The 15,434-nt window shown below is 41.7% G+C and overlaps 1 protein-coding gene across 3 annotated transcripts in view; it reads left to right on the top strand.

The window, feature by feature from the left end:
• The window catches only part of LOC137653558 (centromere-associated protein E-like), an 892,913-nt gene that overhangs the window by 679,252 nt on the left and 198,227 nt on the right, over positions 1-15,434 (top strand). For all 3 annotated transcript variants that reach the window (XM_068387057.1, XM_068387056.1, XM_068387055.1), the window contains 2 exons: positions 7,565-7,672; positions 7,853-7,936. In XM_068387057.1, the coding sequence (XP_068243158.1) occupies positions 7,565-7,672; positions 7,853-7,936 (192 nt within the window). The remainder of the gene's footprint in view (positions 1-7,564; positions 7,673-7,852; positions 7,937-15,434) is intronic.

Raw genomic sequence — 15,434 nt, 5'->3', positions numbered from 1 at the left:
TGCTACTCCCCCGCCGGCGTGGGCCGCCACCCTGGTATTACTCTTGTCTTCTATATTGTCTTCCCTAATGCCAGAAACTCTGCTGGAGCGGCCTCCGGTGTGCCGGCGGTCTGCCGGAGCCTTCCGGAGGCGTCAAGACGACTTGCACCCCCTTCTACTAGCTATCATCTGATATTGATAGCCCTACACTGCAACCAGATGACTTGTTTACGTAAGGGGATCGGTATTTTATTACCGTTCTATTAGTAATCATGCTGTCTTCTTGCATATCACAGATTTCCAGCATGCTGTGTGTATCTTAGTACGGCTGGTTGCCGGAAACCGTTACCCTATGGGATCTTCTAGTCCCCTATTCTGGAACTGAGTGGCCTCAGTCCCAGCCTTATATCTTTGACAATTTCCAATAGAATTCTCACTGCCCTACGGGCATTCTATATTGAATTCTATCCTGTGCCTTCGGTCATTTCGGATTGTCCATGGATGAAGGTTACGGTAACCAGCCGGGCGAGATACACGGAGTATGTACCTATCCTATCTCAGCCCTTCCTCTGTGCATCACACCTATTGTCAAGTTAAAATTAATGATTAATATTTAACTTTAGTTTAAGAGTCATTCTTATGACCCTCCCCATACTCATATTCTCTTTCTTTTACAGGAGGAGCAGATGAAGTGTGACCACGACTTCTGTGCAGTGAAGCGCCCGCACTTCTACGGGCATACGGCGTGTAGGACCCACGCCCCTTGTGCCAACAAGAAAGGGGATCTGAAGTTCTGGCACCCGCAGAACTGTATGGTCTGCCAGGATCGCCTAGTCGATGCCTTTCATAACCCTCCCTCAGAGGAGGTCAGGGACGCTTCTCGGGATAAGCTACGCAAGTGGGTGCGTGGCTTCCAAAAGAACGCCACTGGACCATACCTGGCCACTGAAGACAGGGCCCTTCTGTTCCCAAAGGCCTCCCCTGATTCTGTGGTACCCAAAGACCTGATCCCCATCGTCCAGATCACGGTGGAACCAGACGTAGTCATGGCCCAGTCCATGCACGAGTGTCGCCTGGATTCCGAGAACGACGAACACATGTCGGATATTTCGGAGGGCACGGAGAAGACCCTCATGGCCCAAGGCGCAGAAGATGAAGAGGACCAGGTGGAATACGCCGAGTCGGAGCAGGAGATCGCTCCGCCTTCCATCACCGCCCCTACTCCTACACCGACGGAAGTGTCTCTCCCGTCTACCTCCGCTACCCCGGAACCCATCCCATCTGCCCAAGAGATGTTCCGGATGATTAAAGCCATTATGGACGACAGACTTAAAGAGACTCACGAGTTCATCAGGTCCATGGGAGGGTCCAAAGAACCGAAGAAGATCTCGGTTAAGGATCTCCCTGCATGCTCACATGCCAACCCTTGGAGGTATGCCGAGCATATGGTTATCGCGACCGGCAGGATCTTTATCAGCGATAAGATCGGCACGGTCCCCCTGGAAGATGTGGAGTTCTTCCCGAACTTTGAGGCTTACCCGGACTGTTACGTCCGGCTTCGTTCTGAACCTGCCTCTAAAGAAGAGACCGAACCCAAGGAGGCGATAGTGTTCGATCTCTCGAAGGCCCAGGCTATGCTAGCCACCGCATTTAAAAGTAGAGGTTTTACCTGCTCTAAGCTTCCGGCCCTGAGCAAGAAGCACCCTACTTACGTCGCACCCGACGATGCAGTCCTTCCCTTCATGGAAAAGGCCTTCGCTGCGTGCCACAAGGCTGTGGAAGAAGGAAAACCCTGCCCTGCACTGGAGGAGTGCAGACCCTTCTCCATAGTAACTCCCCCCGACGCTCGACACTGGAAGGATATCCAGCATACCTTCGTGGTGGGATAGCTAGATCCTGACGTAGCCGGACGTCAGTTTAACGAAGACCTCCCGAAACTCAACGACCACCTCCTTCGTCGGGAACAAGATACGAAGGAAAGGCTCGCAGCATCCATGTCCCACCAGGTACAACTTGATGTCATGGCTGGTGACACCAGAGTCCCAGACCACTACATGGTACTCGCCAAATCCCACATGGCAACTCTGGTGAAGGACTTGTACCACTTCATGAAGGCTCGGAGAGCCTGTCGAGAATTCGTGTTCTCAGGTGCCACTGTGAAACACGAACCCCGGAGGCTGATTTCCTCCAACATCTGGGGTAAACACCTCTTCCCCTCCGATCTCGTGAAAGAGATCACTGACAAGGCTGCCACTGAGAATAGGAACCTTCTCAATAAGTGGGGCATGTCAAAAAAGAGGAAATCCTCTCAGGACGATGGGCCTCAACCTAAGAGGAAATCCTCCAAGCAAAACCCCCTGCAACGTCAACAGCGACGACAGTTTCCGGGACCCGCTACTCCCCAAGTGGCTGCTCAGCCACAACAGACCTTTCAGTTGGTCACCCAACCGGTTTTGTCCCAGTCACCGGTTTTCACCCCTGCCTTTGAGCAACGGACAACTACCTTTCGTCCCAAAGGTAGAGGCTCAAACAGGGGTGCGAGCAGAGACGCATCTCGCCGCCCCTCCAGAGGTAGAGGAGGAAGGGGAGCTAGCGGCCGAGGCAGTAAGCCCTCGGGACACCAGAAGCAATGAAGTGCTTCCGGTGGGAGGAAGACTCCGCCAATTCCAGGATCGTTGGACCTTCGATCCCTGGGCACACAGCATCGTCAAGAAAGGTCTAGGCTGGAGTTGGACTCAACCACCCCCAACCTTCCAGCAATTCTTCCAACGATCAACCCCCCTTCTGGAAGAATATGTCCTAGATCTCTTGAACAAGAAGGTGATAAGGAGGGTAAAGTCCACCAGGTTCCAAGGGAGACTGTTTTGTGTCCCCAAGAACGACTCCGAAAAACTCAGAGTCATTCTGGACTTATCCCCCCTCAACAAGTTCATAGCGAACGACAAGTTCAAGATGCTGACTCTTCAACAGATAAGGACCCTTCTGCCTCGAGGTTCTTACACGGTCTCCATAGACCTGGCGGATGCCTACTGGCACGTTCCAATGAACCATCACGCTTCCTCCTACCTAGGATTTCGACTCCAAAGGAAAAGCTACGCCTTCAGGGCCATGCCCTTCGGCCTCAATGTGGCCCCTCGGATCTTCACAAAGCTGGCAGACGCCATAGTACAACAGCTCCGCCTCCGAGACGTCCAGGTGATGGCCTACCTCGACGATTGGCTAGTCTGGGCTCCATCGCCCGAGGATTGTTTAAAATCCTGCAGCAAAGTCACCCAGTACCTAGAACACCTGGGATTCAAGATAAACGTGAAGAAATCTCGCCTCTCTCCAGCTCAGAAGTTCCAATGGTTAGGAATCCAGTGGAACCTTCAGTCACACTGCCTTTCCATCCCCCAGAAGAAAAGGAAGGAAATAGCAGGGTCTGTCAAGCGACTACTGAAATCCAAGTGGATCTCAAGACGCCAGCAGGAACGAGTTCTAGGCTCTCTACAGTTCGCCTCAGTGACAAACCCGGTGCTTCGTGCACAGTTAAAGGATGCCGCGGGAGTCTGGAGACGTTCTGCATCCATCGCTCGAAGAGACCTCAAGAGACGGCTCCCAAACAGACTTCGACTTCTCCTCAAGCCGTGGTCGGAAGCAAAGGCCCTGAAAAGGTCCATCCCTCTTCAACACCCACCTCCATCACTCAACATCCACACGGACGCTTCGCTGGAGGGTTGGGGAGGTCACTCCCACCAGAAACAGGCTCAAGGCACGTGGTCTCCACTATTCAAGACGTTTCACATCAACATCTTGGAGGCCATGGCGGTCCTTCTAACACTGAAGAAACTCTCCCCGCCTCCCTCGATCCATATTCGTCTAACCCTAGACAACTCGGTGGTAGTTCGATGTCTCAATCGCCAAGGCTCGAGATCGCCCCAGATAAATCAGGTGCTTCTAACAATCTTCCGTCTGGCAGAGAGGAAGAAGTGGCACCTATCTGCAGTTCACCTACAAGGATTCCGCAACGTGACTGCGGACGCTCTATCCCAGACAAGCCCGATAGAGTCGGAATGGTCTCTAGACGCAAGATCATTCTCCTTCATCTCCCACCAAGTCCCGGAACTTCAGATCGATCTCTTCGCAACGAGCGACAACAATCAACTTCCTCGTTATGTGGCCCCGTACGAGGACCCCAAGGCAGAGGCGGTGGACGCCATGTCCCTGGATTGGAACAGATGGTCCAAGATCTACCTGTTCCCTCCCACCAACCTTCTGCTGAAAGTCCTCTCCAAGCTGAGAACCTTCAAAGGGACAGCGGCCCTAGTGGCTCCCAAGTGGCCCCGGAGCAACTGGTACCCCCTGGTCCTGGAGCTGCAGCCCACGCTGATCCCTCTCCCGGGCCCAGTTCTCTCCCAACAAGTACAGAAGTCGACTGTCTTCGCTTCATCATCGAAAATCAAGGACCTTCATCTCATGATTTTCTCTCCCTAGCCGCGAAGAAGAGGTTTGGGATCTCGAAGAAAAGTCTAGACATCCTCGAGGAATACAAGACCGAATCCACAAGACGGCAATACGAATCATCTTTGAGAAAATGGGTCTCATTCGTCAAGGCAAAAAATCCTACGGAAATCACCATTGATTTTTGCATGTCTTTCTTTATTCACCTTCATGGACAGGGATTAGCAGCCAATACGATTTCTACTTGCAAATCGGCCTTGACTAGACCACTGTTGTATGCCTTCCAAATTGATCTGTCCAGCAGCGACATCTTCAATAAACTGCCGAAAGCATGCGCTCGTCTACGCCCAGCACCCCCACCGAAACCGATCTCCTGGTCATTGGACAAGGTGCTCCATTTCGCCTCCAACTTGGATAATGATTCATGCCCTCTCAAGGATCTGACTCAGAAAATTATATTTCTCTTTGCTCTTGCTTCAGGAGCCCGAGTCAGCGAAATAGTGGCATTATCAAGAGAAGAGGGTCATATCCTGTTTACTGATTCAGGAGACCTTACCCTCTCCCCGGATCCGAGGTTTCTCGCCAAAAACGAATTACCCACCAAAAGATGGGGCCCCTGGAGAATATGCCCCCTGAAGGAAGATGCCTCTCTATGCCCAGTAGAGAGCCTCAAGGTCTATCTTCGCAGAACTTCGAACTTTGGTGGAGGCCAACTCTTCAAAGGAGAAACATCGGGTAGCGACCTGTCACTGAAACAACTAAGAGCGAAAATCACCTACTTCATTCGCAGAGCGGATCCTGACAGTACACCCGCCGGTCACGATCCTAGAAAAGTTGCATCGTCTCTGAATTTCTTTCAGTTTATGGACTTCGAAAGCCTTAAAAGTTTCACAGGCTGGAAGTCCTCGCGTGTTTTCTTCAAACATTATGCGAAACAAGTGCACGAAGTCAAACATTTTGTGGTAGCCGCAGGTAGTGTTATGAAACCTGCACCTAACTCTGCATAGAACAGCGAGTTACTTGGGACTCTAACTCTTCGGGTGCCTATGTTGACCCTCGAGCGATACGTAGTGATGTCGAAAACACTTAGTGCTTTCTTATAACTGTTCTTATCCCAGGTGAAATGTCATAGTCGTCACACGAGTGCCGCATGCCTAGAGCATGATGTGTTTTAATTAAAGACTGACGTTCCTCGAGAACGAGTGCCTACTAATAAATTTGAAATTCCCTTTCAGATTCAAGAGCAAGTCTTTATTACTATGTACATTATAATTTGTTGTAAATTATCCTTACTTATTACTGCAATTCATTTATTTTTTCTGCAATTGTGAAATAAAATTCTTATTTTATTACTTGTGCATCTCAATCCGCTCCTACTTATACTATGAAATACATGTCTGTCATAGTTTTATTATCCCCTTCCTTATGGTTAATGAAGATACTAAGGTCTTAACCCTTATTATATATTCACCTTTGCAATGTAATATTCCAATACGAATACTTACTCTTCATACCTTAGAGACGAGACTATTCTTCTCTACATACAGTGTCCAACCACCACTTGTCTGCCTTCGAGAATGTTCCGATACGAATGCCAACCATTCAGTCTTGTCTCCAAGTTCTTCAGGTTCTTCTAGCAGGGTGAATAGCCCTTCGATAACCACTTTGATCTCGGCATGGCCCGTGGGAACTTCACTGCCAAGGGGGGCAGGAAGGTTTCTTCCCTACGGTTCTTTTATTAAGATTACTATGCTACCTTGTATATATATATATATATATATATATATATATATATATATATATATATATATATATATATATATATATATATATATATATATAAATACAGTGAAAGTCCACTTAACTTCCACCCCTAGGAAGTCAGTTCTCCTTGATAATTGAAAGGGCCTCGGTAACCCCTTAAAATGCCTTAAAACCTTATTAAAGCATCCTCGTAATACCCAAGGGACCACAAACAAATGACACACCCAGTAGACATGCTTATACCTATAAGGTGCCTCGTCAAATCGGAAATAGTAAACTATCTCTCTAAAAGCAGAGGTCTTGAAGGTTATCTGCAGAAAATACAAGTAGTAATCTTGCAACTTCAACAAAATATACTTGCAAGCAAGGCCTAACTATCTGGCGAATACAGTAATTGATTGAAATTGAAAGAAAATGGACAAGGATGTTCGTATTCGATCTTAAAATTCTTAATAAATACTGAATTGTAATTAGGCAGAGCGATGTAAATATGGAAGGAAATAGAAACCATCAAACATTTTATACAGACATCTACCTGTGCTGAAGTTACAGGCATAGATTGTTGACCAATAGAATTATAAAAAAGAAGAAAGCTCAATTAAAACAAGCATAGTATAAATAAGAACTGGAAAACAGAAGAGGGTAACTAAAATAAATAATAGAAGCAATAAATAGAAATAGGAAAGGCAAATAAAGATAAAACGTGAAGATTTTTAGATATGATTTAGAAATTTCCAGTTTTGCACTAGTTGTAGATGATGCAATGGCTGAGGTATTTCAGCTTTTTTGTACTACAGTATGTAGGTTTTTTCCAAATTTAGAATTCTCATATTGGTAATACTTGCAGAACAATAGAATTATCAGGGTTTTTGAAATGGTTATCAACCTATTTAGTAGGTCTGACTCTTTAGGTCAAAGTTAATTTCAGGAAACTTGTAACAGTGAATTTGGGAATTACTAGTCTTGGAATTCTTACTCTCTATTAGTGCTTTCAAGATGATGAATTCTGGCTGTAGGCTTACCCAAATTTTCAATTAAAACAACCCAAAAAGAGTGAGGAGTTTACATTGAAATTGAAGCAGCAAACTTCCCAGCTGTCATTTTATATTTCTTGTGTGCAGTTTTGATTCTTGAAGCTGCTCAAAATTCCTTTGCCAAGTGGTTCCATGAGGGAAGGGTAGAGAAGGGGTAAAGAATTCTTTTTAGGTTGAAAAGCTTATGCTCCAGTGATATTAGCAAAGGAACCAACAGGCAAGTTTCAAAATAATTTTATTCTAAAATCTATGTTTCCCCCTATGATTGACCCCAGGTTAGTGGGCATCAAATCAGCATTGCCCAGTCCATGAATTATGTGGTTAATTTGACTGTTGTTATATTTCAGCTGTTGATGATATGCCTACTACAAAAACTACTGCTATCAACAGCCAGAGTGGTCTTGATGAGGATCATAAAGTTGGGAAACCTAAACATGAATCATCTGTAAACAAAAGTAGGCTTTCCAAATGTTTTTAGTTGACAAAACCTTTGGTTTATTCCAATCTGAGTCCATTTTCATTAATTATATCAAAGTTTAAATGCATTAATAGAATGGACATAGCCTTATTTGTCTTTTTGATATTCAAATCTATTGTTGTGTATAGTGTGGCTAATTTTACCACTTTTATTTCAGCAGTTGATAGTAGTCCAAAAGCTAATAGTAGTCAGAGTCGTCATGATGTTCAGAAATCTAAACAGTTATTGGCTGGACTAAAAGGTAAGCATTTAAAATCTTTTCAGTTGACAAAACATTTGGTCTACAGTCATACCTCTCTTCACGAAAGAATCTGCTTACAAAATTTTCATACCGTGAAACGAGATGTGAATATTTTTCTGACTCGTATTTCAAAACATTTTTCATGATAAGAAAAGAGATTTGCCAGCCAGGCCGAGAATAGAATAGTCAAACATTAAAATATTTGAAGAAATTGGGTTGTTTACATAATTGAAAATGTATCTCTATAGTAAGGGTAACTGATAGTTCAGTACATACGGTACTGTATCATTTGTATATGTACTGTATTTCATAGTATGTATTGTATTATTTTATTATTCCATTATGTTCTAATAACAACTTAATTTACAGGTATTAACAGTTAGTTTAGGTATACTGAATGGTTGAAATGTATTTGGCTGTACAGTATCATTGCGGTTATACTGTAGCTTTATTATAAAATTTGATGCGGTGTTTTTGTAGGGTTTGGAACGAATTAGGCGATTCATGTATAAAATGTGACTTGTAACATGAAATTTTCATGAAACATGAGCCACTCCAGAACAAATTAATTTTGTGTTGTGAGGCATTATTGTATTCCTTCATCAAGGCTCTCTATCTTGCACCTAACACTACCCAACTTCAGCCCATGGACCAGCAAGTGATTTCCAACTTTAAGAAGCTCTATAGAGATGTTTGAAAATCACTGACAGCACAAACCCCACCCTACGTGAATTTTGGAAGGAATATTTTAATATTGTGATATGCCTCAGACTCATCAATGTAGCTTGGCGGGAGGTTCCGAAGTGCACCTTGAATTCCTTGTGGAAGAATCTATAGCCTGATGCTGTCTCCGCATGATACTTCGAGGTCTTCCACGTAGGCGCAGCTGAAGGCGAAGCCGAAAAAGTTGACGATTATGAATCTATTGCTCAACCTGAGGTTGCCGTGATAGTTAAGACTCGGGATGTCCATGGGTCTGGAACTCGATGAGGACAACATTAGTGAGCCTTTTTGAGGATCACCAAGAGGAGCATGTGATGGACGACCTAAGGGATCTGGAGGCCATGCAAGTGAACATTGTTCAGGAACAGTTCTCTAGTGGTGAGGAGGAGGAGGGTGACTGTATCCCAATAGCAGAAATTAAGGAGACTCTAACTTGCTACCCTAAACTGGCAGCTCTAATAGGAAAGAGACCCCCAGAGAAGGTTCACACAGGTTGTGCTATCGAGTACAGAAATGACGTTTATCTGAGTCATTTCATGAACATTTTAAGAACCAGGCAGAAACAAGCTTCCTTGGATAGTTATATGTTGAAAAGGCCTTCGATACTAGTAGGCCTAGAGGAAGCTCAAAGTGATCCCAAAAAACAGAAAAGTGGAAGTGAAGAAGAAAATTATTAAATTTAGAAAATGCAAAACGTAAAGTAAAAAAAAAAAATGAGAGGCAAAAAAAAAAAAAAAAAGAAATTTAATGTTAAGTTTTCATGAAGTTGTGTTAATATTTTCTGCCATTTCTTAATGTATTTCAAAAAGTTAATTGTTAATGCTTTCTGCCATTTATTAATGTATTTTTTAAAGTTTTGTTCATGTTTTCTGCCGTTTGTCCTCCTCCTCTGCCGCCCCACCACTTTTGCTTTCGGACATTGTAGTGGTTTGCGGACTGTGGCTAGAGGTAGCACCCAAACTGCCTAGTGTCCGAATACCGACCACAATCCAACGTTCACTACACAAAAAAAGTAAAACGGTGGATTACCCAAAAAATCTAGGTAACAGGTCAAGAGAACGGAGCACTGTGCACCACCCCTTGATTTATACTGGGCAAGGGTCCCAACTAACAGCATAATTGCATCATATTATTCAGAGATAAGCCTTTTTTCAGGTAAAGTACAAAAATAACAATGATACTAAGAAAAAAAACAGTGGCTGAGAAAGGGACACAATGGTGTAAGGTACAAAAATGAAATGCTGTCTTCATAAAAAAAAGAAAAATATTTATTACTATGAGCCCTTCTTCAGGATAAAGCCTTATCTGGTTTGTGGTGCAAATGTTCTAATTGTTAACATCAAGACAGAGCCTTTCTGTTTAATGTAGATATTATCAAGAGAAAGTTCCTAACACTATGCTGCAAACATCTACATGTTATAGTACAAAATAAATGTCCTCATGTGTACGTTGCTGTTCACAATTTATGCTACAAACCAGGCCAACTTGATGAATACTAGTTCAATAATCATCTTTAAGAAATGTCTAAATTTGTTTCACTGCATCATTGATGAGAATCTATTCAGTACTGAATCACTATACCAAGTTCACTGTAGTTTATGACCTCTCAGAATGTTCACGTCACTCCAACAATTCTATGGATTAACAGGATACCCAAAGTATGTTTGCTATACATACGTTCTTGCAGTCCACTGGCTGGGCTATTTCACAGCAGTTCAGATCAAATCCCTCACACTTAGAATTTCTGTCAACATACATTGTCAAATATCTGCAGTATGTTTTCTTTTTTTCTTGATAAAGAAACCCATTCTTGTACGTCTACTTGTCTCCAACTATAGTTTCCACTTCAAACCCTACAGGGAGTAGGGCATGCTGTAAAAAAGGGAATATCATTAGACAAGGTTGAAGGACCAAAATATAGAAAGAAAAATATTGCAAGCCTAATGAAAAATAATTTGTATTTTTCTTTAACTTTATTAGTTTAATATTTTCCACATTTCCCCTCACTAGATCTTTGGTCCACTCAACATTGTCTCATGACTAGCAACAACACCCTACACCAAATTCATACATTCAAGTGCAAAAAAGTTTTACCTTACACAAATAAATTCAATAAAAAGGTAGGATGATTAACTAAAAAAGATTTAATTCATCATCCGTCCCTTCAGCTACTTATCAAATTATGTATATTACATTAGGTACATTATTTAACAGTTTCATGATATAACAAAAAGCAATAGGAATAGACGATAAACTATCAGACACAATGGAGATACAGTACTTAAAAACTAAAAATTAGATCATCTTCTATTCCTCCCAACAATGCTCTAATAACATACAATATAATTAATTTCATTTTATTTAAAGGAAATATTTCAGTATTACAGGTATACAGTCATGATCTATCAAGGAAAAAAATTAAATTCATTGCAGTCCAAAATCAATTTAAAAGAATACAAAACTTATTGATTTTGGACTACAGGTATTACAGGATAATAAAAATTTACTGAATCTGATATAACTGTCACGGTCAAGGTCAATTTACAGTACAACAATTATTGCAACCATTACACAAACCGTGAATAAGTAAAGATTTTCTCACACAACGTGTCCCATTCTACAGCCTTTTAACTACCCCAATGTGGGGATCAAAACATGACTAATAAAAAGAGGGTAATTACTATCAAAACTTCCTATAAAAAATTGTTCAAAGATTAATTCAGTGGGAGATTTATAGTTCTTCTGAGTCTCAAAATTCTGTCTCGGGACATGCGCCGGGATTCAGTAATCTGCTGGCGAGCCATATTAATTTCTCGCAGCACCGGAGACAGGCTAAGCCGGCGACTCTCCAGGTACAAGCTGGGTGTCTTTAATCAATCGATAACCTCGCATAACAGTTGGTATTTGCGGGTGATCAACATTCTTTGAGGTAAACCAGAGACAGAATCCGTATACTCGGAAGAGGACAATAAAAATCCCGAAAAGTCAGGCGATGACTCAGGGCAAAGTTGTGTTTCGGGCGACCCAAACAGTGTTGTAGCGTTCAGGTTAGATACACCTGACTGTGCCACTTCATCCTCGAGCTCTGATCGGTGTCTTAATCTATCATCAGAATGACGGAAAGGGTTTGAATTCTGAGGTGACTCAGGAATGGAGGATGGTTCCCTCTCTGTAGTATTTGTCTGGTCAGTGAGACGAGACCTCCACTCCAGGACTCAAAGCTGAACTAAAGTTAGGTCAGGAACAGGACCTTTTGACCTAGTCCATGGGGGACTAAAACCACTAGAGGTGGGATCTTCAGGCGACAGTTGGTCGTCACCATCGGGTGGCAAAAAGCCGAGAAATTCATAATTAGGATGAATAGACACTACCGATTGAGAAACAGGGCTTTCTTAACTAGAAGATCTTGACCAATCTGGACTGGGACTCTTGGAGCCAACAGAAAGTGGTTCAAATAACAGAATACTGGAAACTTCCCAGAATTCCCAACTCCCTGGTGGATGAACGACACCTTCCTCTCGGAAAGAAGAAGCTAAGAATTGGGGCATTGGAAATTCAGGCACAGGAAAGTGAACCACCGATTCGGGAGACAAAATTGGGGCTCAACACATTTCATTGGGGCTGTTCTCCCACAGTTGGAGGACCAAACGAACTTGAAACGATTCAGGCTTTAATACAGGAGTCTCATCAAAATTTTCTGGAGGGTATAACCAAGCATCCAGTGCTTTTTTTCTCTCATAAGTCCTAGCTGGCTTAAGAATAGGCTTAGGGTGAGTAATAGCTCTAGTAGGACGGTGACTTTTCCTCTGACATCGGGACTTGTTACAATCTCGGGACAAAAGGTAGGATGCAACTACTGCAGCCCCCCCATAAGAGGCACCATCACTAATAGAACCAGAACTCTCAGAGACTTCAGAGGAAGTTGGACGATCATCCACGAGTCCCGGACTATTCCAAGTCTCAGTTACAGGATCAGGACCCTTCAGATACCAGAGAAAGTGCTTCCTAAGATAAACTGGAGGTCCAAACCAGGCCTTTAACCAGATATGGTGAGCTCTTACCAGTTCACCATCAGGCAGTCTCTGCAGCTCATAGGTGACGTTATTCTCGTGTACCTTAGTAAAACTGAATACCTCCTCAAACCTAGGGATGAGCTTGTTCGTCAGAAGGTGTCCAAACAAGTGCACCTTCTTAACCATTTCACCCCCAAAGGACGTACGGGTACGTTCCTAATAACCCATCCCTTTACCCCCATGGACATACGAGTACGTTTTCTATACTTATGCGTAGATAACAGGTCTTGGCAGGCCTTATATTTGAAATACAATGCATTACTGTTGTGATGTTGTTCCTTCGATGTCTTGTCATCAATGAAACATGAATAAAAAGTTTCTCTGGGCCCCACAAGGGTCAAGATGGATCTTTAAATTTTCTTTGAAGAATCAGCTGATATTTCCTGTGCAGTAATTTTAGGTTGCATAGGCATTTACACAAATGTTACGAAAATAGGGCACTGTTACCAGTGCAAGAGTATTGTTTTGTTGTCCCTTCGACATCTTGTTAGCAATGTAATATGAATAAAAAGTTCTCTGATGCCCACAGGGGTCATGAATGACCTTTAGATATTATGTAAAGGAAACAGTTGACATTTTATGTGCATTTGCTTTAGATTTCATAGCTATTATTATCGAATAATTATGTAAAATGGTTCCGTTGCCATGGTAACACTTATGTTTTCATTGTTATACGTTGCCCAGGTCCTCACAGAGGTCAAGATGGACCTTTAAACTTTCTGTTATGAATCAGAGGATTTTTCTTGGTATTATTTTTGGGTTTCATAGCCATTTATACAAATTTTACGAAAAATTATCAGTGTTACTCCTGCGTGACTATCGTTTGTATGTTCCTTCGACATCTTGTCTACACTGAATATGAATAAAAAGTTTCCTTGGTTCCTACAGGGGTCATGGAGGACCTTTAAATTTTATGTAAAGGAATCAGCTGATATTTCATGTGCATTTGCTTTAGATTTCATAGCTATTATTATCGAATAATTACGTAAAATGGTTCCGTTGCCATGGTAACACTATGTTTTCATTATTATACGTTGCCAAGGTCCCCACAGAGGTCAAGATGGACCTTTAAACTTTCTGTTATGAATCAGATTATTTTTCTTTGTATTTTTGGGGGGTTTTATAGTCATTTATACAAATTTTACAAAAAATTATCAGCATTACTCCTGCGTGACTATTGTTTGATTGTTCCTTGGATATCCTGTCAACAATGATGAATAAAAAGTTTCCCTGGGCTCCACTGGGGTCTTGATTGACATATAAATTTTTTTTATAGAATCAGCTCATATTTCTTATGCATTTTGTTCAAGTTTCATAGCTATTTACACGAATAATTACTGAAAATAATTTCGTTACCATGGTAACAATTTGTTTACGTGTCCGCCATGAGACTAGCAAGCTTTCCCCCGCAAGAAGCGTAATGGACTTTAAATCTCCGCGTCTCGTAATTTAAAGGTCCGAAAGCAGCTGACTTGAGTTGTCATGCGATTTTTATGCCTACTATAATTATTTTTGTATATTTTTTGTTACTATTTTGCCGAAACTTTGAGTATACTTTCATATTTCTCGCCATCATGCTTGTTCCCGGGAATAAGCCTATCTCCGCCATTATGCCAGACAGCTTTCCCCTAGATCGAGCGTAAAGGACTTTAAATTTCCTCGTCTTGTGATTTAAAGGCCTCAAAGCAGCTGATTTGAGTTGCGATGCAGTTTTTATGCTTGTCATGATTGTTTTTGTATATTTTTTATTTCTAGTTGCCGAAACTTTTAGTATATTTTTATATTTTATTGCCATTATCCCTGCTCCCGGGAATATGCCTCCTGTTCAAGACAAAGCGAAGCCCGCTCGGGGAGGCTGGATAACGTGGGTGTACGCCTGGACGGGGTAACGGAGTCCAGTTCAAACCTGGCCTTCCCTATAGAAGGCAGTGTGACTCCTCTCTTGCGTTTTCCGTCACGTGTGTGCTTTCACAACCTATTCTTATAAGTTATAGTGCTTTATAACTTTTTAGAATATTCCTCTTTATTTGTGTGAAGGTGTTTGTTGGATAAAATGCCTAAAGGTAAAGTAGGATCAGTGTATAAATAAAAAATTCCGTGAATGATTGCAGCTCAAGGCCCAAAATTACGACCGCAAATCTGGAAGATCAAAGCGATTTCCGTTGTCTCGGCATGGTAACTACGATTTCCACCGTTCATTGTAAGTTTTTTCTGGCTATTTTCACATTTTCAGAGGGTTGGTGATGTGTGTATGTATGTATGTTTTCATCTTATTTCAGGTATTCTATAGGAATACATATAGTGTATATATATATATTTATATATATATATATATATATTATATATATATATATATATATATATATATATATATATTATATATATATATATATATATTATATATATATATATATATATATATATTTATATATATATATTCATTTGAAAATGCGTCGATTTATTTTAGGCAGCCACTGTGCATATTTCAAACTGACTTTGCTGAGAGAGAGAGAGAGAGATAGAGATAGAGAGAGAGAGAATGCTATATATCCTAAAAATATCTTAAACATAATCTGTATACAAAAGATATATATATGATATATATATATATATATATATATATATATATATGTATATATATATCTCTATATCTATATCTATATCTATATATATATATATATATATATATATATATATATATA

The sequence above is a fragment of the Palaemon carinicauda genome, chromosome 14 (assembly GCF_036898095.1).
Source record: "Palaemon carinicauda isolate YSFRI2023 chromosome 14, ASM3689809v2, whole genome shotgun sequence".
Lineage (NCBI taxonomy): Eukaryota > Metazoa > Arthropoda > Malacostraca > Decapoda > Palaemonidae > Palaemon > Palaemon carinicauda.
This window is presented reverse-complemented; position numbering and strand designations above follow the sequence as displayed.